A 26,964-nucleotide genomic window follows, 5' to 3' on the forward strand; every position below is an offset into this window, starting at 1 on the left:
GGATTATTACAAGCCTGCCATGTGAGCCTTGGGGAGGGGAAAAATTGCCTCCCACCTTGTTAGTTTGATGCATGCATCCTGAAGGTGCTGTGCCCGGACACCTTTGCATAATATCTCTAGCTTTTGCCCTGGAGGGAAGCCACAACGGCCCAATTGAGTTGCATTCAGCATAATTTATTTAAAAGAATCTTCTCTGCCAGCCAGACTCTTATCAGGCAGCAGATGTGGGGAGAAGGCTGAATACATGTATGCACAATAGCAGAAAAAATCTCTGTTTTACATTTTGAGCTGAACTTTGGGGGAAAATAATCCTCAATTTGGTAATGCAACTGAGTATTTGCCAGGAGGAATAGCTTGTTCTTTTAAAGCAGGTGAGTCTGACCTTGGCAACTTAAATGCCTCTGGACTTCAATTCCCAGAATCCCCCAGCCTGCCACAAGTCTTAAAGTTGCCACGGTTGGGTCCTCTTGCTTTAAACACTGCCAGTATAATTTATAACACTCATTTGACAGGTTGCATCCTAATCTCGAATCTGTTGCTGTGGGGGCTTGTGGCACTGTTGCTATGGGGTTTTGTGGGGTGAGTTTTCAGCGAGTTTGATTTTAGAATGTGCATTTCACTTTATGCTTTCATGTGCCCCTTGGCTGATGCAACCCATCATTCTCACGATGCCTTCCTGGTGGCCTCTCTCCAGTGCTCCAAATGCGAATGCAGCATCGGAGGTCCCAAGAACAGCTCTCTGAACGACACTTAATTCCAGGTGAGTCTTATAAAAAGCCAAGAAAATCAGATGGCAAAAAAAGATGCGGGGGGGAGAGGAGTGGATGCCCGGGAAAAGAGTTGGCACCAACATCAGAATATTAATGGAGAAAGCTTTCCTGCCATAAAGAGAAAGCTGCACCTTTTGATTTTCTGTAATCCTCAGCTTACAATTGGTCACTTAGTGACTATTCAAAGTTATGAGTGGCCTACCTGGGAGCTACTTGGGACCAGTGTTCAAAGTTACAACAGCCAGGCCCACCTTCCTGGATCAAATGACTGAATTTCAGACACTCGGCTGCCAGCCTGCATTTACAATCATTTGCAACCATCGACAATTATGTGATCACGTTTTACGTTGTCTTGCTGAAAACTGAAGTTCCTTCCGGTTTTTTGGCAAAACTGCACCCGTAGTGAACCATTGGTTTGCTTAACGGTCATGGCATTTCCTTAGCAACTGCCACAAGAAAGGTTGTAAAAATCAGGTCGATCGCATGATCAATCTGTTTTACAACCATCGCGAATCACAGCCATAATGGGCAAACAGTAACACCACTGCTTGAATTCCTTGATTTCTGGTGCACACCCAAGAGAGGACTTCAATTAACCCAGTCAGGAGAATGTTCAGTCAATGCAAGCTTTGAAAAGTTAAAACTCAACATTTGCTTTGATTTCTGCAATGGAGGCACCGAAGTTTTATCTCTCCTATCAAGAGCCATAACAACAACTTGAGCCAAAATGGGTAACAGCATAAATGCTAAATAGATGGAAGGCTCTCCTTTTTTGCCATGCATACCCTGTTTACCCCAAAATAAGATCTCAGTGAATAATAAGCCCAAACGGGCTTTTGAGCGCATGTGCTAAAATAAGCCCTGCCCCCAAAATAAGCCCTCCCTGAAAGTATTGCAACACAGCATCAGCCATGAGGTGACCATGCTCGCCGCCTCCTGCACCTCAAACATAATAAGACCTCCCCATAAATAAGACCATGCACTTACTTTTTGGGGGGTGGGAGTCAAAAAAATAAGCACATGGTCTTTTTTTCGGGAAAACACTGTAATACGGAAGGTTTTTTTTAATGACATTTTAAAAGAGAATCCCCAAAACAATCATTTCTATGCTAGATTTTGTAATCGAATAAAATACCAAGCCTAAATAACACAGCCAGTTCAAACAATTTCATAGCTGAGAATACAAAAGTGGACTGAACACATGTCAAAAGACTCAGCTAAGGGTTGTGTCCAAGTCTCTCCACTTTCTAGAAGGATTGGACTACCCTATATATGCTCCTAAACTAGGAGGGAAGCGTAGTGATGGATGGCAGAACGCTTCCTCTGGTGCTTATCTGATATTTTTTTTTCCTTTTTACCCTCCAGGGCTCAGCAAATCCCTCCCAACTTTCTCGCAGCCTAGTGGGACACAAGGGCAGACCAGGGTGAGTATAAATGGGATTATGTCACTAGCCTGCTATTTGGACAGTAGGGCTGGCTGTCAATAAAAATGGCAGCTAAGTAGAGATCCATGTTCTGCACCATCCATCATCCATAACTCTTGGCTTGCCTCAAAATGTATATAAGTTTCTCAAGCTCTGTCCTCTTTCCCATTAACATAGTGAACCAGATAGGACAGACAAACAGAAACCGATATATACTGATTTAGGCAGGGGTGGGCTGCTACGAGTTCTCCCATGTTCGGGAGAACCCGGAGCTATGGCCGGTTTGGAGGACCTCCAAATCCCACCCTTGGCTGTCTCCCCTGCCTCCTCCTCCCATCCTGCCCCTCCCCTCCCAGGAGTCTCCACGTGGCCCGTTTTGGATGCAAGGTAAGTGCACGGAGGCTCGGGGAGGGGGGGAAACAGACCGCCCAGAAGGTCTCTGGAGCCCAGGAGAGGCAGTTTCCACCCTCCTAGAGCTCAAGGAAAGCCTCCAGAGCCTGGGGAAGATGAACATTCTCCCCACACACCATGGTGCAGGACGCTGACCAGGCCACGCCTACTCAGCAATCGGGCAGAGAACCCGTTGCTGAAATTTTTGAAGCCCATCCCTGGATTTAGTCCATTGGCCCATCTTGCTAAATATGCTTATTTCCCACTTTTCCAATAGAATGTTTTACAAATGCAATGAATATGGATCCGCAATTCCCACTTAACATGGAACAAGCCGAGGCCTTCCAAGCGAAGATGATTGTCCTGTAGTATCACTACTCTAAATTGCTATTGTGATCAACAGTGCATTTCCAAAGTTTAGGACAGAGGGAGGTGGCATATAGTATCTATGGATTGGAAATACATGTAGTCTCCTATATCCAAAACGTTTCTCATTAAGTTTCCAGGTGTGTTTCTATCACCTTTGATATTAGAACTGAACACCAAGGGTAATCTAAATCTCCTTCTTTTAAAAACATTAAATGACATCACCCAGATTTAAAACTCTATGCAGAATCCCATTAATTCTACTTATGATAGCTATATAAATAAATTAGACCACTTGAGATGTCTGATGGAACAACATGGCTGGCATGTTCATTCATAACATGGCTTATTGAAATGGGATATGCTTGTCTAAACATGGTTAGCACTCTGTTGAGGAGACCTTATACTTGACTTTTTCATTTTCTTCCCTTGGTTGTCCTAGTACAGTGTTTCCAAGCCTTGGCAATTTCCAAATGATGGGGCTTTTATTCCCACAATTCTCCAGCTAGCATTATTATTAAAGAGAATTCTGGGAATTAATATCTACAGATTTGGAAGTTGCCAAGTTTGGGAGTGTATTGTAGAGTGTCAACCACAGGCACAATGAACCCTTCAGGCTAAACAATTGTTTCAGCTCAAAACTCCGTGATTGATTGAGATATTATTACAGAGAGACTGAAGAAGTAGTTCTAGTGATGACTAGACAATCCCATGAGCTGTTGGGTCATCATTTCAGATATATTTCCTTACCCGATTCCTTAGTATCTTCAATGGCAAAACTTCTAATGTTCTGGAAATATTCTTTAAAAATCAGGGAAATATTCAGACATGTGTCTGCCTTGAAAGCAGCCCATGTTGAACATTATAGCACAATCGAACACCTGGAGTTGACCACAGGAAGTGTTTTATGATATTTATATTATGTCATGAAATGTTTTATAAAATTTGGCAAATTTTAATTCTACGGGAATCAAAGATTCTGGATTTTGGATGAATTCCCGTAAGTTAGCCCATTTAAGTAGCTTGATTCAAACATTGTTGCCCTATGCACTATTTTACTTGATTAAAGTTTACAGGGAAGACAGTTTTAGTGATATATAAATTGTCTGGGCATATTGGCTGTGTTATGAAGTTTTTCCTTTGCTTCTCTCAGGCCAATGAGACTGCCAAGCTCAAAGTTTCACCCCGGCCTCACAAGACCAGCTCTGCTAAGGGCCAGCTGGCTGAAGGTAGGGAAAAACACAGTATCTGTCCAGATTGGAAACCTCTCTGCCGATCCAACATCATAATCTGAAAATCAAGATGTTGGGTTTGTATAACATACTAGACAAGGCTCAACATGGGTTGAGTAGTTTGTGGAATTGTATTGTGAGAATACTTAGGCTAGCACCTTAAGCCATGATATTGGATTTTTTTAGGCGTAATATATTACGTGAGGAAGGCACTAATGTTTTGTCAATACAGAGTAAAGGATATGTTGTGTAAACGCAGGCAAATCGCTTTAAAACTCTGAGACAAAATCCAAATCTTTTTGTGGAAACCATTTTTCACCTACGTATCTTCAAAATCCTGCCAGATCCTTCTTTTCCTTTTTTTTTTTTTAACTATTTCCAGGAGAGAATCGTGTTTTTGATCTTTCCGATTTTTCCATGGTTCTAAGCAGAACATTTGTGTTTGATTAGCAAGTATGGGAATAAAAATTATGACACTCTCGTAGCAAATTTTGAGGTGCATTGGCAACGTTTATAAAACTCAGAGGGTGGGCAATCTCCTTTCATAAAAGTATTTTCATACTTTATTTCTGTTTGCAAAACCTTTTTGCAATTAGTGATATGGGTGGGGGCGGCGGCAAGGGGTAGGATCATGTTGTCCCAATTACCTTTGTTAGCTAGAAATATTTTTTTTAATAGTGCCCCATCTTTCCAGCTTCCACTTGCTGTGCTGCTGAATATCATAGCTCTGGGAAGCGAGAACAATTCTCAGCACAGCCCTGATCAAATGAATACATGCACCATTATAAATAAATAACAAGGGGAGAGATTTAGAATGAGTTTTGCTCTTAAATTTTGTAGGGGGAAAAAAAAAACCTCTTCTTCCACCAGTTTTCTCTATACTCTCTTCCAACAACTTCAGGTGTTACTCCTTCAAAGAATGAGGTTAAGATGATGAGAAGGAACTTTAGAGCTTAATGTTTTCCACTCGACTCCCTAATGGTAACAGTGAAAAGAGTTCTCATTCTCCAGGCTCAGTGATATATTCTGATATCAGGAATCCTCCTTCCCTCAAGAGAAAAAAATGCTCAGCCTTAAGGGTTGGATGATAAGTCCTATAGCTGTGATGGTGAACCTATGGCACGTGTGCCAGAAGTAGCACACAGAGCCATCTCTCTGGGCACATGAGCTGACACTCGTTGCCCTTCCTGGTGGGCCGTCCAGCTGGTCTTCACCAGGCGCATGCTGGGAAGATGATCTTCCAGTTTCTGGTGTACACATGCACACTGGCCACCTGGTCTTCTGGTTTCTGGCACACATGAAGACCAGAAACCAGAAGATCATGCTCCTGGCGCATGCATGCATACCAGCCAGCTGGTCTTTGCGTGCATGCATGCCAGAAACCGAAAGATTAAGTGGCCAGCGCGCATGCGCACACCGGAAACTAGAGGATCATCTTCCCAGCCCATGCCTGTGCATCAGGTGGCTGCTCTTCCAGTTTCCAGCACGCATGCATGCTCATTTTGGCACTCGGTGCTGAAAAGGTTCACCAACACTGTCTTATAGGAAACCTCCCCCCCCCCCGCATCCTTTTCAGTGCCTCTTTCCCCCTGCCTATCTGAAGCCCTGCCTTTCACTCGCCTTCATTTTCTAATTTGAACTAGCTTAGACATCTGGAAGTCACTTAGGAGGAATTTAACTCACTTTTCTGGGGGAAAAAACAAGTCCCCCGCCCCCCTTGAAACCAAAATCCAGATTTAGGCCATGAATGTTCACTTTGAGCCAGCCTTTTTTAAAGGCCACCTGGTTATTGTTGAGGAGAAAAATTGGAGAAGGAACTACTTTGTGCACAATCTTGAAGTCCTAAATGAAAGTCAGAATAGAATATACCCACCTAACAATCCCATCAGTGATTCTAGCTTACAGGTAGCCCTTGACTTACGACTACAATTGAGCCCAAAATTTCTGTTGCTAAGCAAGGCAATTGTTAAGTGAGTTGTTCATTCTGTGACCCTTTTTGCCACAGACATTAGGTGAATTGCTACAGTTAAGTAAATCAAGCAGTTATTAAGCAAATCTAGCTTACCCCATTGGCTTTACTTGCCAGAAACCAATTGGAAAGGTCGCAAATGACAATCTGACACAACCCTGGGATGCCGCAACTTTCTTAAATACATGTTTTGTGCCAATCATGTGACTAGGAATGCAGGGACGGTCGTGAAAGTGGGTCACCTTTTTCCCTCCATTGTAACTTTGGTCACTAAATGAATGGTTATAATTCGAGGGCTACATGTACTCTGAATGATCCCCAGGGGATGATAAAATCCTTTGTAATTATTTGCGATCATCTTGTTTTAGATTCAGGCTTCTACGTGAGGTAAAATTCCCCTCAGATCTAGCCAGGTTGTTCTGATTTTACCTCATCTGCTTTCCATGAACACTGAATTCCTTCTGGTCCTCCATTTCAGCGTCTCAAGGGGACCGTTCCGAGTTGCAGGAAAAGAAGGCTCGCTTGGCCGAAGACTTGAGCGAGAAGATCTTGCATCGTCCTGGGCCACTTGAGTTGGTGAAGAAAAACATTCTCCCCTTGGAGCCTGGTATCACGGATGTGGTGGCAGGTAATGACATTGTTAATAGTACTTCAGAAGGAGGAGAGAACCCAGCCTCATGCAAGCTTCATTCTTTCATAGCTACTCCCGATTGTACGGGAGAAAGTATATTTAAAAGAGTGGGTGTAATGGGGTGAGATGACTGGAATTATAATCTTGCGATTGAAGAAAGCTTCAAATGTACCCACCATTCATTTAGCAACCATTTGAAGTTGGAACAACACTGAAAAAAGATATTTATGACGCTTAAAACTCATAGCGTCCCTAGGATCATGTGATCAAAATTTGGGTGGCTGGCAACTAGGATGTATTTACAAGAGTTGTAGCATCTCAGGAACATGGTGACCTTCTCAGCTGGCTTACAAGCATAAAAAGCAATATAGAAAGCTCAATTTGTTTAACAACCACATGATTCGCTTTACAAATTATCGACCATGGCAAAAAAAAATCATAAAATTGGGCGCAATTCACTTAACAATTGCATTGTATAGCAATAGAAATCCAGGTCCCAATTGTGGTCGTAAATCAAGGACTTCTTGTACTATGGCCCAGAATAAGTTTTGTTGACTGTGAGATCTCCAAGAACAGAACGATTAGACATTTATGACGCAGATAAATGGATCGTCAAGCTCAATATAAAATGTTTTTGTGGATAATAAAGGAACAGGATAGCGTTTTCCTTTCACTCTATTGTGAGTTCCAAGTAATTTGTCCTGCCTTTCTACCTCTTCTTTCCCCCAACACCATCTTCAGATGCAGCCCGTTGTAGAACTCCAGAGTCCTTCAACTTTGAAGAAGATCTTAGCAGTTCCTCTTCCTCCTCCTCCCCATGTTTTGCATTGTCTCCAGGAAGTGGTCAAGGAAATCCTTCCACTTCAGAAGCAGTTTTTCAAGTAAGCAACTTCTATGTATAGACATATCTCTCTGTATGTCTTTCTGTGGTTTGTTGAAATATTGTTTGATGAAAGTTGAAAAGCTCCAGGATACAGTGGGGAGCTCCTTGCTATTTGGAGGAACTGATTAAAAGTAGTGTTTTTCAACTTTGGTGACTTTAAGACATGTGGACTTCAAATCCCAGAATCCCATAGCCAGCTGGGGAATTCTGGGAGTTGAAGTCCACATGTTTTAAAGTTGCTGAGGTTGTGAAACGCTGGGTATGCTAACATGAAACTACCTAAAGCAAGGATGATGCCTTTATGGGAGCCCAACTTCTATCTTCCATGCTGTCTGTGGCTAATAGAATTAAGAATCCATATTGTGCCTTACTCCATAAACCATAAACCATAAACCTCCCAAGTTTAAAATTCTTGTCCAGGAACAAGAATTGATGTTTTTGGAACAGAATCTACTTTGGATCTTGATGCAATGTAACAGAGCCATAGCCAAGGAAATAGAGTTTCCTAGATCAGCTAGCAATACTTGAAGATAAAAATGACTTGCATACCCTGGGATGTCCATTAAAAGTGGTGCATTATAACTATTTCTAATATCTCTATAAAAGAGGCAGTGTAGTCAAATATAACACAAACAGAACTACACTAACACTCTTACATTCATGCAGAGCGGGACTACTGGGGATTTGCAGGGGGGTTGGGAGAACCTCTAGCTAAGATTCTGTGCAGTTTGGAGAACCCTCAAATCCTATTCCTGGCTGGCACTGCCTGCCCCTCCCAGGAGCTCCCATGTGGCCCATTTTGAATGTAGGTAAGTGCAGGGCGCACGGGGGGGGGGGGGGGGCGGCTCGGGGAGGGTGAAAAACGGGCCTAGCAGAAGTTCGGGAAAAGGGCCTCCAGAGCCTGAGGAGGATTACACCTCCCTGATGTGCATGAGGCTGACTAGGCCATTCCCACCCAGCAACCAGGCAGAGAACCCCTTACTAAACATTTTGAAGCCCACCCCTGCATGCATGCATGCATGCATGCATGCATGCATGCTTGCTTACATACATACATACATACATACATACATACATACATACATACATACATACATATATTTCCTGGTGCTCCAAATAGTTTGTGCTAATAGGATTGCATCCATTCCATTTCCAATTAGATAACCAAAATTTAATAATGAAAACCACAGGCAGCAACAATTCCTAACAAAAATAAAGCTACAGGCTGGTCACTGTAAAAATCCCTTAATCACATTCAGAATCAATTAAATTACACCATTTTAATAGCTCTGCAGAATATCAATAGAGAAGTGCCAGGTACAAACGGCAAGATTTTCACAGAACAGGAACAGCTGCAGAATAGCAATTCTGTGTTCATCAAACAGAAGAGGTCAACACCTAAAAGAAAAGTTTTTCCAGCAATAATCATTAAATTTGACCCATAGGAACAGTTACCAACACGCCGGCTAGGGAATTCTGGGAGTTGAAGTCCACACATCTTAAGAGCTCTGAGACTGAGGAACACTAGTGGAAGTGTTTGCCTTATGTGACTAACCGTTACATTTTCTTCCATAAACAAAGACACTTTGCTCTGACTGGTTCCTAGAATATCCTGACATATATGACTTCCTTATATGTGACTTGTTCATTTAGAGAGCACAGAGAAAGGTCTTTATTTCTACCTCCAGTGAGAATTGTTGCTCCATATCTCCCCAAATATATTATTTGTTTTCAAATTTATTTAATGCCCTCCTTTATTATTTTTATAAATAATTCAAGGTCACAAACAGACCTAATACATTTCCCACCTCCTATTTTCCTGACAACAGTGAGGTGAGTTGGGCTGAGAGGGGGGGGGACAGGGCCAAAGTCACCCAGCTGGGTTTCAGGCCTGAGCAGGGACTAGAACTCACAGTCTACTGGTGATTGGCCCAAAGTCATCCAACTGGCTCTTTCAAGTCTAAGACAGGACTAGAACTCCAGTTTTCCTAGCTTCCTCTCTCTTTCTCTCCCTCCCTCCTCCCCTTGCCCCTTCTTTTTTCCCTCTCAATGAACCAAAATACTGATAGTGTAACTTGTACAGCTCACTTTAGCAACTGTGTGATTCATGGGTGGGCTTTTCTGACCTTCACCTTTATTAAACAGCCAGGGTTCAAATTATGGGGGAGAAGGTAAATGCAGTGTGGTATGGGGAGAAGACAAACTGAGTGATAGCCTTTGTGGCCTCTAGCATTAATACAAATGATTGAAATCCAGATGGAGCAGCACAGGTGGGTCTCTACACAAAATGTTGCAGTGTGTAGGGCTTTCTATTTGGGTTATGACATTCATTCCACTTCTAATAATATTTTTGTGGAGGTTTCCCAGCACCACTTCAGACTCTGCATCCTATGAATTGGAATAATCCTGCTGTTTACCATGGGGTTTTTTTCACTATTAAAAAAAGGAAGAAGTAAATATTGCATTCTTTCCCTAGCTGGCCTAACATCTTTTATGCGCTGTGCCGCTGTTGCTTTTAATGCCTATAAGCAAAGAGACTGACAGTCTGAAGGATGGAAATAGATTAATTGAACATCCTGGTGAAAATGCTCTATTCAGCTGCGGTTTCTCATGAAGTTTTATTGAATTACAGGCAATCCATAACTTACGACCACAATTGGACCAGGATTTCTGTTGCTATGCAACGCAATTGTTAAGTGAGTTGTGCCCAATTTGAAGACTGGTTTTTTTTTGCCATGGTTGTTAAGCGAATCACACTGAAGGTGTTAAGGACAGGACAGAGAATAGAATTCATTACTGGCCAAGTGTGATTGGACACACAAAGAATTTGTCTTTGGTGCATATGCTCTCAGTGTACATAAAAAGACAAGATACATTCATCAAGAATAATAAGGTACCGCACTTAATGATAGTCATATAAGCAATCAGGAAACAATCAATATCAATATAAATCGTAAGGATACAAGCAACAAAGTTACATGAAAATGAATAAATGAAGCTGTCGTTAAGCAAATTCAGGTTCCCCCATTGACTTTGCTTGTCGGAAGCAGACAAGGAAGGTCGCAAACGGTGATCACGTGTCTCTGGGATGCTGCAACAATTGTCAATGTGCTGGTTGCCAAGCATCCACATTTTGATCACGTGACACTGAGGATGCTGCAACAATCGTAAGTGCGAGACCAATCAAGAGATTTTTTCCAGTGGCATTGTAACTTCAAACGGTTGCTAAAAGAATGGTTGCAAGTTGAGGGCTAACTATATTGTGTGAGTAAAAGAAAGTGGTGCAAACTATTAAAATGTCTAGTGTCAGTTGGTTATGCCACTACTTTGCACACATCATGAAAAAAAATGGACTGCTAAAGTTCATGGCTTACTTCCAAGTACCACAATATTAATTCCTCAACATTTCTCTATTTTTTATTTACTGTTTTTTTTTAAAAAAAAAATCTTGGGGCTGTGGCTCTAATGAGCATAAAAATGTAGTGGCTGGGCTCAGTTGACAGGAAGCCCTTTATGGTTTTGTTAAATTAAAGAAGTTTGGCTTTATTTTCTTGGCTCAAATTTATAAATGAAGACTCTGGACAGCATCCAATATTAAAAGCAAGAAGAAAAAAACCCAAATAACAAAGAAAAGAGTGGTATTTGTGTTTCATACTGTTGTGTAGAATTAAATAAAAGCCTAAACTTGGAGGCAAAGCCGGTTCATTAAGACCTTTCAAACAGGGTAAGCGAGGCCCTGCAATAGAGGAGACCAATTTCCAGGATACCATCAAATGATATTGTTTAATTGATGGAATTCAGAGCAGGCCAACTCTGTCTAATCAGGCAGCTCAGACAGAAAGTATTGGGAGGAGAGATTGTCTCAACAAGTAGGTCAATTTACTCCTTTCCTCAACTTAAATAATGGAAATCAGGTTTTATTAAAAGCCAGGAAAGAGCCCTGTGGCATTGAAGTATACATTAAGGTTTTGTATGTGTATGTGTGTGTATGCGCACACATGTGTGCCCATATGTATGTATATTTGAGTGTATATATGTCTGTCTGTCTGTCTGTGTGGTAAACTGCTGCCCTCTGCAGGACACTTTGAAATATTGTTGAACTTGGAGCTGAAGTCCCCAATGTGGCAAATGCCTTCTTGATATTTCCTGTCTCATTTATATAGATAATCCTTAACTTACAACCAGTTGCCTAGCGACTATGGAATTTATAATGGACTGCCAAAAAAGGTACTTCCACCCCAGATTCAGTTTCAACAGCTACGCTTATACACACAGACAGACACAGACACAGACACACACCCGCCATGAGGGGTTCAGCAATCTGCATTTACAGCCATTTGCAGCATCCTGAGGTCATGTGACCACATATTTACTATAATATTTCTGAGAAATAGGTATTTACTTCTGGTTTTCAGCACAAAAAAACACACCCATTTCAGGAGAGAGGGGGGAGGGAAAGAAAGAAAGAAGGAAGGAAAGAAAGAAAGAAAGAAAGAAAGAAAGAAAGAAAGAAAGAAAGAAAGAAAGAAAGAAAGAAAGAAAGTAAGTAAGTTGCAACCTGGTTGCAACTTCTCCATTAAAGCTACTCCATCTTACTTGCCTAATCACCCTGCCGCTCACTTAATGATAACATATTTGCTTAAGAATTGTTGTAAAAAAAGTCATAAAATTGGGTGAGTCACATGATGGCTTGCTTAATGACAAGTATGATGTATGATTTCCGGGCTCCACAACAGTTGTAAGAGGATTACAGGTCAAACACTACATGTAAACTTCATATTTAACATATTTTAAATATTAAGACAAGTTATAAAAAGTTGGCAGGCTACAAAAGAAAGTATTGGTAATGAAAATCAACTTGTTCTCCTGTGCGCTGCTTGGGGAATCCTTGATTCTACAGGCATCTGTTTCCGGAACAGGTGCAGGAACAGGATCGGAACCAGGACCGCTCCGGTGCCAGGGATAGGGGCCGCCAGCAGTCCCAGAATCAGCCTCAGGGCTGGTGGCCAACTGTTCCTTTCGTAGATACTGGTGACTCGCGCGAGGTGGGGCCTATTGGCCGGCGCTTAACAGCCTTCACTCACCAATGGGCAGAGACCACCTCAGACACCTGGGCCCTCCAAACTGTGAGGCTGGGCCTCACTCCAGAATTTCTCTCCATTCCCCCAAGGTGTTTCATCAGGTGCCCCGTGCCCAGGTATCAGGTAAAGAGGTGTCTGATGGACATCGAAATCCAACATCTCTCTATCTACGCCATAGAAGAGGTACCAAAGGGGCAGGAGCAACTAGGGTGCTACTCTATCCTATTCCTAGTCCCCAAGAACTTGGGAGGATGGCGAGCCATCCTAGACTTGAAACGGCTCAACCTTTACCTAAAATATCAAAGATTCAAGATGCCATCACTCAAAAACATCTTATCCTGCATACGCCAAGGCGACCTGCTGACCTCTGTTTACATCAAGGAGGCATACCTGCACATGCCAATACATCCGGCACATCGGAGGTTCCTGAGGTTCCAGTTTGCAGGCCGTCTCATTGGCCTCACGAACTTTCATGAAGTTGCTGGCAGTCATTGCTGCCTCTCTTCGGTCAATACCCATAAGAGTCAATTGCTACCTGGACAACATCCTGGTCCTATTGTCATCCCAGAACTAGGCCATTCAAGACATGCAGTGCATGATCGACACCCTGCAGAGCACGGCTTCATCCTGAACTTTCCAAAGAGCCAACTGCAGCCAACCTCGTCCATCTTGCACCTCGGGACCGTCATCACCTCGAAAGGTGCGAGGTGTCCTTGTCTCAGGAGAGGCGACAAAGTCTGCACAACATGGTGAGTCACATGATGTCACAGAGATCCTTGCCGCTGGCAGTTCTTTCCCAGCTACTGCTCGACCGCTCCAATGGTTTTTGCTCCTCTTCTAGAGGCCCCGTACCAATCACTCACAAATCAGAGTCCAGCTCCACCCAAGGTGTTATGGTCTCTCCGGTGGCGGACATCCTCCAAGCTGCTCGGGGGATGCCTCTTCAAGGAGCCAGACCGCATCGTTGTGACGACGGATGCGAGCCTCTTCGGATGGGGAGCCCATGCCTTGGACCAAGTCGTGCAGGATCGCTGGATGGACCGGGAATTAAGGAACAGCATTAACTGGCTAGAGCTGCAAGCCATCCACCCAGCCCTCCATGAATTCCGAAACTTGATGACAAACAACCATGTACTAATTCTCACCAACAATGTGGCCTCCAAGACTAATGTCAACCGCCAGGGAGGCACGCGGTCCAAATCCCTGATGATGGAAGCGGAGAGACTCCACCACTGGGCAGAGAGACGGTTACTGTCAATCCGAGCAGAGCACATATCGGGCACAGCCAACACGCAAGCAGATTGGCTGAGCAAAACTACTGTGGACCAGGCGGAGTAGCGCCTCCATCTTGCTCTATTCCAGGAACTCTCTCATAGTTTCAGCGGGCCCGAAGTGGACCTCTTTGCACAGTATCACAACTCTCAGCTGCCAAGGTATTATACCAGGTACTGGACACCAGGGGCAGAGGGCATTGACGCACTCTGCTGTCCATGGCCGGAGGGCCTTCTTTATGCCTTCCTGCCTCTACCAATCATCCTGCTTGTCATTCAGAAAATCCTAGTGGAACAGGCGGAAGTTCTTCTGATCGAACCAATGTGGTTGCGTCGCCCTTGGTAAGCTGACCGTGTCCATCTGTCCATCTCATGATCTTGGAGAATCCCGGATGATTGGATCCACCTCTCCCAAGGGGCTCTCGTTCACCCGAACCCTCAACTGCTGCAGTTAGCTGCGTGGCATATGAGCAGGCTATCTTGACTCAACAACATTTTTCGGATAAGGTCATTGAGATGATTCAGGCGGTGTGACGCCTGTCCATGACTCGTATCTATGAGGCTACCTGGCAGGCCTTCTACAGATGGTATCGGACAGCCAGTGCTGACCCAATCAAGACGTCCGTATCACAGGTATTGGAATTTTTGCAGATGGCCTTGGACAAGGGTCTGATGCCCAACACTCTCCGCCACCAAGTTGCGGCCCTATCAACGGTGGTTGGCAGCAGGCAAGGCCATTCCCTGATGCAGCACCCAAGGGTCCGCTCAATCCTGAAGCGTGCTACGAATCTCAGGCTGCCGCTAGTGCATCGCTACCCTACCTGGGACTTGTCCCTGGTACTCAAAGCCCTCACGACTATGCCATTCGAGCCCATTTGCACAATCAGTCTCAGATTGCTGACCCTGAAAACTGTTTTCTTGGTGGCCATTACATCGGCCAGGAGGGTGTCAGAACTGCCGGCACTGTTGGTCCGTGCGGATCTCTGTATCTTTCATCCCAACAGAGTCGCCCTGCGGTTGGACCCGGCTTTCCTTCCAAAGATTAACACTTGGTTCCACAGGGCACAACAGCTCATTCTCCCGGACTTCTGCCCACATCCTTCACATCCACAGAACGTCGGTGGCATTACCTTGATATTCGCAGGGCACTTCGCCGCTATGTAAAATGCACTGTGGTGTTCAGAAGATCGGAGGCACTGTTTGTATCTTTTCAGCCATCATCCATGGGACAGAAGGTATCTTCACATACCATCGGCCACTAGTTAAAAGCATGCACCGCCCTGGCCTACGACAATCAATCCCGGCCGGTTCCCAGACACATCATTCCCCATTCCACCAGGAGTGCTGCTACTACAGCGCCCTGGGCAACACAGGCCTCAGTGGAGGACATTTGCAGGGCGGCAAACTAGTCATCGCCGTCGCCCTTTATCAGACATTATAAAGTGGACATGTATGCCTCGGCTGAGGCCTCCTTTGGGCGGCAAGTCTTGCAGAGGGTGCTCTCATCACCTGGGGCCCCTGACCACCCTAGCTACTGCCCTTGATTTTCATTGCTTTGGCATGTCCCATGCTTGGATTCCCCAAGCAGCGCACAGGAGAACGACGGTTGACTTACCTGAATGGTCCTTCTATGTGCTCTGCGAGGGGAATCCAAACCCGTCCTCGGCTTCGGCTAGTCCAGGCATTGATGTCAGACTTCGTTTCACTACTATGGCTACCTGCCTCTTGACTATTGACATTGGATCGATTTACTTACCTCATTGGCTACCGCCTTTCGTGACAATTGTTTCACCTCTTGGTTCGTCCGAGCCTTCGTACAAAACTGGACTATCCAGTCAGAGGAGGCGTGGTCAATAATTACATAACTCAGTCTCTAGACTAATGGACAAAATTAATCCATGCTTGGATTCCCCTCACGGCGCACATAGAAGGACCGTTCAGGTAAGTCAACGGTCGCGTTCCAGGATTTTTTTTGAATTCTATGTGCAAATGTTTTACAAAATAAATATGGGTGCTAGCCATCATGATACCCATAGGCGTAGCCATTCTGTGAATATGTATTCACCCCATGGCAGCCATTTTCTTTGAGGATCCACGATGCTTACCATCTTAAACTATCATATATCCTTGGCATGAAATAATAGCAATTAGGGAATTTAGGAACCATGGGTTCCACATAGGGTCTGTTGGATTCTTACTTTATATGAAACCACTACTCTGGTTTATTCACCAAAGCATAGTTTAAAGAACAAGGTCATTGTGCAAAACTCAGTACTGTATAAGTGTTTTTTGTCAGGACAGTAGAAATTGGAGAAGGCATATTGACCAACTCCATAGCCGCATTTCCAACTCCAAACTTAGACAACCAACAGTAACCCCTGCATGAGATAGTCAAAGCTGCATGAAACAAAATAGCAATCCCTCCACATCCAACTCAAGCCCAAGAGTTTCGGAAGACTTATCTGACTTCGATGCAGGCCCACAGCAAACTCCAAGTGAGTTAACTCCAGAAGCTCCAGCAACGGCCTGTGGAAAGTTCCAGGAGCTTCCATCAGGCAGAGCTGCGGAGCGAACAAGTCCGTCCGACTTGTCCGAAGGAACCATTCACACTGAACTGCGCAGGTGAGGCAGAGCTACGCAAAAGCCCACCTACCTGCATGACTACGTCACCCGTTGGATTGCTCTATCCTAGAGGGGAGGGGTGTTAGATATTCTCCCCTACTGATAGAGGTTTCCACCAAGGTCCACTGTTCCGGCAGGAACAGAGGTTTAATCACATTGGTCAAGAAGTCTGACAGATCCCTTTAAAAGGGGATGCTGCACGACTCTTCTTTAGCTGGATGTTTACCTGACTTGCAATAAAGAACTGTTGTTACTGGAGCCTTTGAGTGCCTTCCTTTACCCGATCTGGAACCCACCTGGAACCGACTGAAAATGAAATGCATGGAGGCCAAAAACATGACACACGGAGGGGGTGACAGGCTGTGGCGATCCCTGCAGCCTGGGACAGCTGATTGGCGGTATTCTGGGAGCCTGATCCAACTGCTAATCAACTGCTCATGCTGAATCAGGCTGCGATATCTTGCTGAAGCTGACCATGCTTTTTGCTGTTTGCTGCAAGGATGCTAGCCAGATGAATACTGATGGATGCTGGTAGGCAGAGGCAAAACAATTTGTGCGTCTTATACTCTGAAGCATCTTGTACTCTGAAAAATACGGTGTTTGTGTGTTGAATTTATGTTTTACCCACAAAGAAATAAAGGGAGGCTAGTATAGATCTATTTCAAGCTACTTAGCTCTCATCAGCTAGCCATACCCTTCTGGGATTCAGGTTCTAAATAGAGCTAAGTAGCTTGAAATAGATCTATACTAGTCTCCCTTTATTTCTTTGTCAGTAAAACATAAATTCAACTCAGTACTGTATGTGTAAGAGCCAGCATTATTGAGTTTTATCTTTCTTCCTGCAGCTGGACCTGCCCCCAGTCCTGGTGGATCAACAGCCTGCTGTCACTTCATCTACCTCTGATGCTGAGTTCTCTCTCCAAGGGGGAAGCCTCCTCAAGCCCACAATTTCACTCCCAAAGGTAGGCATGGGTCATTGGCAGAGAGGAGCCCAGTGGGAACATTGCTGGATAAAGTCTTTTCCACCATTTTTCACAGTGAAAGTGATCAGTCATGGCCTGCTGGCATGATTTTTCAAGGCTCTGCAGTGCATGTGCTGCAGGGTCCCTCCAGGAGATATGGAGTTGTTGCAACCATGAGTATCTGTAGGAAGGGGTCACATTTTATCTGATTTCTTTTTTAAAAAATTCTTATTTTAATATTTTTTATAGTTTAGTTTTTCTTGTATTGTAACAGTCCCTGGGGGAAGCATATTAGATACATAGATAAATGAAAGAAAATAGAGGATGGAAGGATGGGTGGATGGGGGAGAGAGAGAGAAAAAGAGAGAGAGAGAGAGTTGAAGACAGAGACAGACAGAAGGATGGATACATGTCAAAATGCTGGCTGCAGCTGCTTCATTAAAACTGCTCCATCTTAATTTTTGTAGTCTCTCTATGGAGGGGAAGCTGTTCTCCTTCCCCTGGTGTTCCTGCTTCATTTGTGGGTAAAATTTAACTAATTTTAGTTCATGATGGCAGTGCTGTACTGATTTTTAGCTGGCACAGTGTGTTTTTTTATTCCACTCTGCATGGATTATTGTTGAGAAGGCGTTTCTGTAAAGGGAAGCACGGCAGCTGCTGGCTATGAGTAGCCACAAGGAAGAATACCACTAATTCTGGCAACCTCTGCAAATCAGTTATAGGACAAAACAGGACAGGAAAGAACAGGACAGGACAGGACAGGAAAGAACAGGACAGGAAAAGGACAGGATAGGACAGGAAAGGGAGGAGAGGAAAGAAAAGGAAAGGAAAAAGGGAGAGATGAGAGTTGAAAAGAGGAGAGGATTTTATGCTGATTTTGTCCTAGCTTCCCTCTCTTGTCAGCTGAATGTAGTCAGAAAATAAAAGGTAACCCGGTGTTCATTCCAAATTGCAAAATACTACATTAACTAAAATTTCTCCAGCCTCTATAGGCCAGTTTTGCCCTGAATTCTCCCTTCCATTTTGTAAAAATTATAGTTTGTTGAATAAGTCATAGATACTGCTGGGCTACAGTTTCCGGCAATTCCAAGCAGCACGATCAATTTTCAGGGAGGATGAAAACAACATCTGGGGTGCCTCAGGATTCACGCTCCTGCTAGGAAGTTGTTATCTTTCCATCCCCTTCCCTCCTCTCGGCCCTGCTGCACAAGAGTCACACATTCAGTATCTGAAGCCTCCCCTGGCATGCAAGGACAGTCAAGGAGAGATGCTGAAACTTAGTTTGCTAAAGTTTGGCTGTTTGCATTAGGCGCACGTATTATTTATTTTATTTCAAAGTATACCCTGGCTTTCCACACTCCGGGAAGCAAATGGAGAAGTCCAGACATTAAAAAAATTGAGATTCATCCATATGTGCTGTTGCAATATTGTAAATGCCCTAAGAACTGGCCCCTGGCATTCTTCTTAATTTTAAGCACTAATCGAGTCAAATTTCCCCAAATTTATTTTCTCGGTATTTCCATTAAGTAGTAGGTGTGTGTACCAGAGAGGTTACTACTTTATGATATGAGGAGAAGCCTACTTAAGGATGCTGGGCCTCAGGAAAGGTGTGCCTGAATTATCTTCAGTACAGATAGTCCTCAACTTATGACCGAAGGAGATCTGGGCAATCGAATGGAGTAGGAGTGGCTACATTATTAGGGAGCCAAAAGGTTAGAAAAGGGAAAACAAGGACATTATCGAAGCTTAGCAACCCCAGCAAGAAAAACACAGAAGGCATAAACACAAACCTATTAATTATTATATATAAAAAAGGAAGATGTAATTTCTACCCTTCATCCAGATCAGCATTTCTCAACTGTGATACCTTTAAGGTGGGTGGACATCAATTCCTAGAATTCCCCATGTGCACTTCAACTCCCAGAATTCTCCAGCCAGCAAGGGGAATTCTGGGAGTTGAGGTCCGCACACCTTAAAGGTATCACAGTTAGAAGCACTAGTTTCTCTCTCTGCTTTGGTCCATCCTGAGCCATCTTTACTTTCCTTCCTTTTTCAATCCCGCTCTCTAGGCCTTACACAAAGTTCCTGAGGCTAGAAAGGCACCTCGACCCAAAAAGGCCAAGGAGCCCCGGCCCAAAGTCAAGAAGCTGAAGTACCACCAGTACATGCCTCCCGATCAGAAGGGGGAGCAGGCTCCCTTGCCCATGGACGCCGCCTACGCTCACCTCCTGCAGCAACAGCAGGTTTTTCTGCAGCTCCAGATATTGAATCAGCAGCAGCAGCCCATGCCCACCTCCCCAGCAACCTTCTGCGTTCAGGCTCTCCACGCCGTTCCCGCCAGGTAAGTCTTCGCTTTGCCCTGAGAATTCCACACAGGTATGGTTTGCAAGCAGGTTCATCTGCAAGGACGATCCAAAAAGTGGAGAGGAGACATTCCTTTTCTGCCCTCATGCCTGTCCTCCAGAGTGTTTTTTCCTCCTGAAATTAGGATCTCCCCTTGTTGGCCGTTCAGAAGACATAGTTATGTGTCCTGAGCGGGTGAGGGGGGGGGGGGCCTTACTTGGCTAAAGGTCGTCCTCAACGTATGCCACAATTGGGACCAGAATTTCTGTTGCTGAGCAAGGTAGTTGTTCACTGAGTCACGTTCAATTTTATGAGCTTTGTGGCCACAGTTGTTAAGCAAATCACTGCAGTTGTTAATTGAATCCACACAGTCATCAAGCAAGCAAACCTGGTTTTCCCGACTGACTTCGCTTGCCGGAAGCCATCTGGGAAGGTTGAAAATGGTGATCCCATGATCCCAGAGCATGGCAACTGTCGTAAATATATGCCAGTTTCCCAGGGGTGGTACTCACTTACCTTCCCTATTGGTTTCTCAAATGTGAGCGGGCCCCATCCGCACATGTGCTCAGCCTTCTGTGCACATGCTTTGATTAAACAAAGTGCCTAAATGGGATGGCATAGAGTGGGGGGGGGCAGATGGGCAGGCCTGCAACAGCCGCTAAATGAATGGTTGTAAGTTGAGGATTTTTTTTGTCTTTATTTTCTCTTTTTATATCGTGGTTAACTGGTAAAATGTTTTACGATTGTGTGCTGCCCAGAGTAGATGGGCAGCTATACAAAATAAAGAAATAAAGAGGCTGGCCAAATTCTTATGCAATTATTACCTGTACTTCTCTTGACTTTTTTGAGCATGCTTACCATCTTGCAGATGGTGCCCTGTTTGCCATAGGCTCACTCTTGATTCATGGCACACAGCTTGCTGTTGGGTGCTGCTAAAACATGTATATTTCTTTTGCTAAGATCCCCCAGAGACTCACCACTTATTCTCTACTTCAAGGAATTGCTCTCCAATTAAGGTTAAAGTGCATGTTGCTTTCCAATTAAGCAAGGAACATACCGCTATTTTTATTTCTTTGACTTTTTGGCTTTGGGGAAAGATGCCCCAGAAGAGCAAAAAGCAGTGTTAAATTAACTGACCATTTTTATTAAGTACCAGAATTCAGAATTAGTTAGTTACTCAAGAGAAGCATCTGCTGAAATTAGTCATGGTGAATTCACACAAGTCCCAATAATTGCAGTGGGACTTAATTGTGATTAGTATAACCTGAATGCCTATCCACCAATTCTAGAAACAACTAGAAAGAACCTCAAGACCCATCTTACATTCCTTTTTATAGTTAACACAACAAAGAAAAATGAAACAGGAAAGTTAGTTAGTCAAGATAAGAGTAACCCCCCCTCCTTGCACAGTAAATCAACTACAAAGCTTGTTAGAAGTTAGATAACCAGATGCCAGTTGACACAAAGAAATGTTTTCTTATCAGGAGATAGTCTCCAGACATCCTTCTATAAATTACCTTTTCAATTTTGGAATGTTAAAAGCTATCTAATCAATCCATACAACAAAGGGATAAAAGTTCTCCTACATTCCAGTTCTGCAATGAACCTGAACATAGAATATAAGTCAAATTAAAATACAAATCTAACATCTATATATGTTAGTACAGAAGTTACAAAATCTACCTCATGTGCCCCTCACTGATGGAATTCAGTTCCCCTCAGAAGGCAGCTGTTTCAACCAACCCCCAGAGATGAGGTGGAGTGCTCTTGAATTTGCAAACTTCCCTGCCAGCTTTCCCATTGACTTTCTGGGGAAGCTGGCAGAGAAGATTGGAAATGGTAATCCCATGATCTCAGGACGCTTCGCAACCAAGCTGTATGTTGCCAAGCATCCAGATTGCAACAGATAGCAAGCATCCAGATTCTGATCACATGACCACAATGATGGTGCAGCAAGACTTTGTAGTGGCGTCTAGGGAATGCTTTACAGACCACAAAGCACCATTTCTAATGCTGTTGTAATTCCAAACTGTCGTTATACAAAAGGTTATAGGCCAAGGTCTACCTGTACATGTATTGTAATAAAATTCTGTTCACATTTGGACATATGTAAGACAATATTTCATTTTGCTGAAATCTTATCCTACACTTCTTATTCTGGAGCTTTTCAGCTGGGATGCCACATCATCCTTAATGTCAGGAAGTTTCTCTTCTGTCTTAAGAACAGTTGAAGGCTGGCTTAGAGTTGCTTTGGTGAATTGTTTTATTTATCTTTACAGAACCCTCTTTTATTCCTCCTTCAAACAACCTTGGAAAGAATGGATGGCTCCCTTCCTCCACATTTGTTCTTCTCAATAATCTTGTGAGGGGCTTTGGTGGGGAGCCACTGATCGGTTTAAAAGCAGCCTTTCAGTTTCTTTACTAAGTGGAAATTTAAACCTACGGCTTCCAGTTTATGCTAACCCAAATAATAATAATATTCAATTAAATTTGCATGCTGCCCAATTTTGAACAAATTTAGACATCTGCTAGGTGAACTAATATCATTTTGTTCTTATAGTCTGAGGTAAAACTGTCCAGAAGCAATTGTTTATTTTCTTTCTCTGCTTCTCTCTCTCTCTATTTAACCCAGCAATGGTCCAGAGCAACTTTTGAATTTCCCTGGGACTCCGGCTCCCACAAGTGGGCCTCCAACACTCCCTCTTCCTTCTCCAGCCACCCCAATCTCTCCTTTGCCACCAAAACCGGAACTCTTACCTGCCAACTTAGAAGAGCTCACGGTAGGTTTGGGGGTTTATCAATGCAAATCTCCTAACTTGGTGTTAAGCAAATTACAGGCAAAGTATTGACTAAAGGCCCAGGAGCTATCCCCATGGAAGAACCCTCACCCCATTCACAAATAGAGTGGAGAGCAGAATAACTTTATTGTCACTTTGAATATACGCTAATCGGAATACATTAAAATGAAATTTCATTGCATACAGCGCTCAAAGGGTTACCATCTCCGATATACACTACATAAACATGACAAAATAAATAAATAAATACAAAATTCTGCATATGCCCACATATATTATATGACAAATACACAAGGGAAAGGGAAATGCTTATAAGTGGGCAGATGTGAGAGCCTGTTCGATGTGGTGGCCTAAAGATCCTGGTCTAAAAAACTTAGTTCTAGTCCCATCTAGCCATGAAAGTCAGTTTGGGTGGCTTGCAACCAATCACTAGGAGTTTGTGAGTTCTGGTCCCTCCTTAGGTATGAAAATTAATTGGGTGTCTTTGGACCAATCACCAGGAGACTATGAGTCTCAGTCCCACCTTAGCATGAAAGGCAGTTGGGTGCCCTTGAACCAGTCACTCTCAGCCCAACCTACCTCACAGGGTGGTTGTTGTGAGGAAAAAATAGGAGGAGGAAGATGTATTATATGTGTTTTCTGCCTCTGGTTATTTATAACAATAATAAAGGTGGGATCACAATGTAATAAATAAATATGTCCTCTGGGGAGAAGAAAAATGTGTGACCCGTCAAAACTGCGGTCCACTAAAGCGCGCCCAATTAAAGCATGTACCTGACGTCATCAGCAGCGTGACAAATAAAATTAAAAATAAATTAAATTAAAATTTAAAAAAATTAAAGCAAGCCGATTCACATAAAGGTAAGGGTTAGGGTTAGGGTTAGGTTAAGGGTTAGGGTTAGGTTTAGGGTTACGTTAAGCGTTAGGGTTAGGGTTAGGGTTAGGTTAAGGGTTAGCGTTAGGTTTAGCGTTAGGTTAAGGGTTAGGTTTAGGTTTAGGGTTAGGTTAAGGGTTAGGCTTAGGGTTAGGTTTAGGGTTAGGTTTGGGGGGGGTTAGGTTTAGATTTACGCGTTAATTTTAAGTTTATCGCTCACAGCGTGCTGTTTTGTCGCGCTGTGATGACGTCACGTACACGCTTTCGTCGAGCGCGCTTTAGTCTACCGCGGTTTTGTGGTGGAACCGAAAAATGACACGCGGTGGCTCAGTAGCTAAGACACTGAGCTTGTCAATCAGAAGGTTGGCAGTTCAGCAGTTCAAATCCCTAGTGCCGTGTAAGTAGAAAAATAGGGACTACCTTTGGTGGGAAGGTAACAGTGTTCCGTGCACCTTTGGTGTTTAGTCATGCCAGCCACATGACCATGGAGATGTCTTCAGACATCGCTGGCTCTTTGGCTTTGAAACGGAAATGAGCACTGCCCCCTAGAGTCGGGAACGACTAGCACGTATGTGCAAGAGGAACCTTTAGCTTTACATTTATGAGGAGAAGAGGTAAAAGGGAACCAATAAGTAAATCAATACAACCAATAGAGTTTGCTTAGTCATGTTCAAGTTGACATTGTACAGCCAGTCTGTCTTTTCTCTGCATCGAGGATATGACGGTTATCATATCATTGCCTGCCTGATTTCTCAGAAAAAGCAAGCCAGGGAGGTGAATTTGACCTTCTCAGGGCCGCCTGGGGAAGGAAAGGGAATCCATGACGGGTCTCCAACCTTAGCAACTTTAAGCAAAGCTGGCTGGGGAATTCTGGGAGTTGAAGTCCGTCAGGCTTAAAGTTGCCAAGGTTGGAGACCCATCATCCATGGCAAATCCAGTGGCTTTGGTGTTTCCCCTCTTTCTCTTCCCAGGGAAAAAAAGACACAATCGGGAAGAGATTGGGAAATGCACCAAAATGGTTATTCCAGCTCTGTTTGCCATGAGAGAGAACCCAAGCCTCAGGTCTGAAAGATCAGGATCCACATTTGTGGGGTGTCACTGTGTATCAGTTGTGCATGCATGTGCTTACTGGAGACCACAGCTAGTTTGCAGGCAGCAATGTGGAAGTGCTGGTGGCCTGTCCTGCAATCTCCAACATATCTCAGGTCATCAACAGCTCGAGATACTTCGATGGTTGCCTTGGTTACCATGGAAATCCAGAAGCAAAATACAGGCCGATGTAACAATCACAATTGGGATCAGAATATCTGTCCTAAATTGTACGTTGAGTCGGGCCTGATTTTATAGCCAATTTTACAACAGCCGTTAAGTGAATCACCACAGTTATTAAACAAATCCACAGTTGTTAAGTTGTGAAATATTTGAACCCGGCAATCTTCCAAATGAGCGTTTGATTCTGGGAACTGACAGGAAAAAAAATGCAAATAGTGGTATTGCGTGACTGCAGAACACTGCCACCACCGCTTGTAAATTCAAGCTGGTTGCCAGGCACTCGAGTTGCGATCATGTGACCATGAGAGTGGTTGTGCAAAAATCATAAGTGCGAGGACCATGCGCTTTTTCCCCAGCCCTGTCATAACTTCAAATGCTCAGTAAATGAATGGTTGTAAGTCGAGGACCACTAACCCAGCCACAAGGAGGCTGGTACCCCAGCAATCATCCCAACTCTTCCCTTCAGCCAGAGCATGTCACACTTGGTTATCTGCTAAGAGAAGCCTCTGAAAGGCTCTAACAATTCATGAATGACAACATCCATCACTCCTCCCCTCCCCTGGGATGCACAGCCTCCTCCCAAGATAAGTTGGTGAATAATGGAGGCTTTGTGACATGCCGACCTGCTATTCTATAACAACAGCTGAAATCCAGGACTGTTGCGAATCTGACAGCCAGACACTGAAGGTGGAAACCGAGAATGCGACAGCAGGAGCACTTTGAAACATGGGGAATGGTGTCCCTGAGCGCAGTCTGCCTGCAATTTCTATCACACTTCCCCGTCAAAATGGGCCCGCCTGATCACTTCTGCTGTACTTGCTTTGTTAGAGGCCCCATAATAATTGTAGAATTGCAGAGTGGGGAAGAGCCACAGGAGTCCTGTATTCCAAACTTCAACCATGTGGAGGGAAATCAGTTAAACTAGGGTGTCAAATTCAAGGCCGGATCCGGTCCATGGGGTGCTTAGATCTGGTCTGCAGGCCCACCATGGAATCAGCCCCCAGTGCCTTTGCCAGTGAAAATGGAGCTCTCTTTTCAGCCACAATGGCCTCCTGCAACCCTCTGCCAGTGAAAATGGAGCTCAGGGAGGCCACACACGGCCCGCTGAGGCTCTGTTTTTGTCCCGGCGGCCTTGTGGAGCCCTCTGCCAGCAAAAATAAAGCCGAGGGAGGCTGCTCCATTTTCGCTGGCAAAGGGCTCCAGGAAGGTGTCGTGGCTGAAAACGGAGTTTTGATGAGTGATGTCAAGCTGACCGCACTCCACCCCCACCCCTCACTGAGGTCAAACAATTCACTGATGTGGCCCTCAATCCGGGATATTTTTTTCACTGTCTTTCGATATAGGGAGCACAATGAACCCATAACTCTACCATCCAGCCCTTCCTTTGGCTTCCCACTCCTCTAATACCATTTTTTTTTCTGTGCCAGGATATTTAGTTTTGCTCTGTGGAAGGTTTTTCACTGAAAAGCGGAATAAAAGTGCATGAAACAAATCATAAATAGAGGTACAGGTAATCCTCGACTTACAACGGTTCATTTTGTCACCGTTCAAATTTACAACAACACCCGGAAGATGGAAGGGAGAAGGAGAGAGGGTAGGAAAGGAAAGGGGTAGAGAGATGTAGGGGAGAGGTAAGGGAAGAAGGAAGGGAAAGGAGGAAGGAAAGAAGTAGACAAGGGAAGGAGGGAGAAAAGAAAGGGAGAAGAAAGTGGTGTCAAAACAGGCGAGGGATGGTAAACAAAGCAACCCAAATGGAATATTATAATTCTATAAATGGAATGACAAATGTATAAGAAGCATGAATGTAAAAAAAGAATAATAACTATGTGAATGTATACCTACAATTGTATATAGAGAACAAAAAATTAAAAAAACTTTATATTCAAAGTTACGACACCAAAAAAATGTGACAAGTGTTTTTCACAGTTACGACCTTTGCAGCATCCCCACAATCATGTGATGAAAATCCAGACATTTGGCCACTGGTTCACCTTCATCACTATTTCTTTGTATCCCAAGGTCATGTGATCCACTTTTGCGACCTTCTGACAGTAAATGGGCAAGCCAGATTCATTT

The 26,964-nt window shown here is 44.0% G+C and overlaps 1 protein-coding gene across 2 annotated transcripts in view; it reads left to right on the plus strand.

Annotated features, from left to right (window-relative positions):
* LOC106538475 (myocardin) overlaps positions 1–26,964 on the plus strand; it is a 55,064-nt gene that overhangs the window by 14,919 nt on the left and 13,181 nt on the right. For both annotated transcript variants that reach the window (XM_014052966.2, XM_014052965.2), the window contains 8 exons: positions 695–760; positions 2,136–2,194; positions 4,104–4,179; positions 6,630–6,779; positions 7,524–7,663; positions 17,485–17,601; positions 19,671–19,942; positions 22,577–22,724. In XM_014052966.2, coding sequence (XP_013908441.2) covers positions 695–760; positions 2,136–2,194; positions 4,104–4,179; positions 6,630–6,779; positions 7,524–7,663; positions 17,485–17,601; positions 19,671–19,942; positions 22,577–22,724 — 1,028 coding nt within the window. The remainder of the gene's footprint in view (positions 1–694; positions 761–2,135; positions 2,195–4,103; positions 4,180–6,629; positions 6,780–7,523; positions 7,664–17,484; positions 17,602–19,670; positions 19,943–22,576; positions 22,725–26,964) is intronic.

The sequence above is a fragment of the Thamnophis sirtalis genome, unplaced genomic scaffold, assembly GCF_051295495.1.
Source record: "Thamnophis sirtalis isolate CommonGarterSnake01/CBP01778 unplaced genomic scaffold, rThaSir2_p1.2 scaffold_4, whole genome shotgun sequence".
Classification (NCBI taxonomy): Eukaryota; Metazoa; Chordata; class Lepidosauria; order Squamata; family Natricidae; genus Thamnophis; species Thamnophis sirtalis.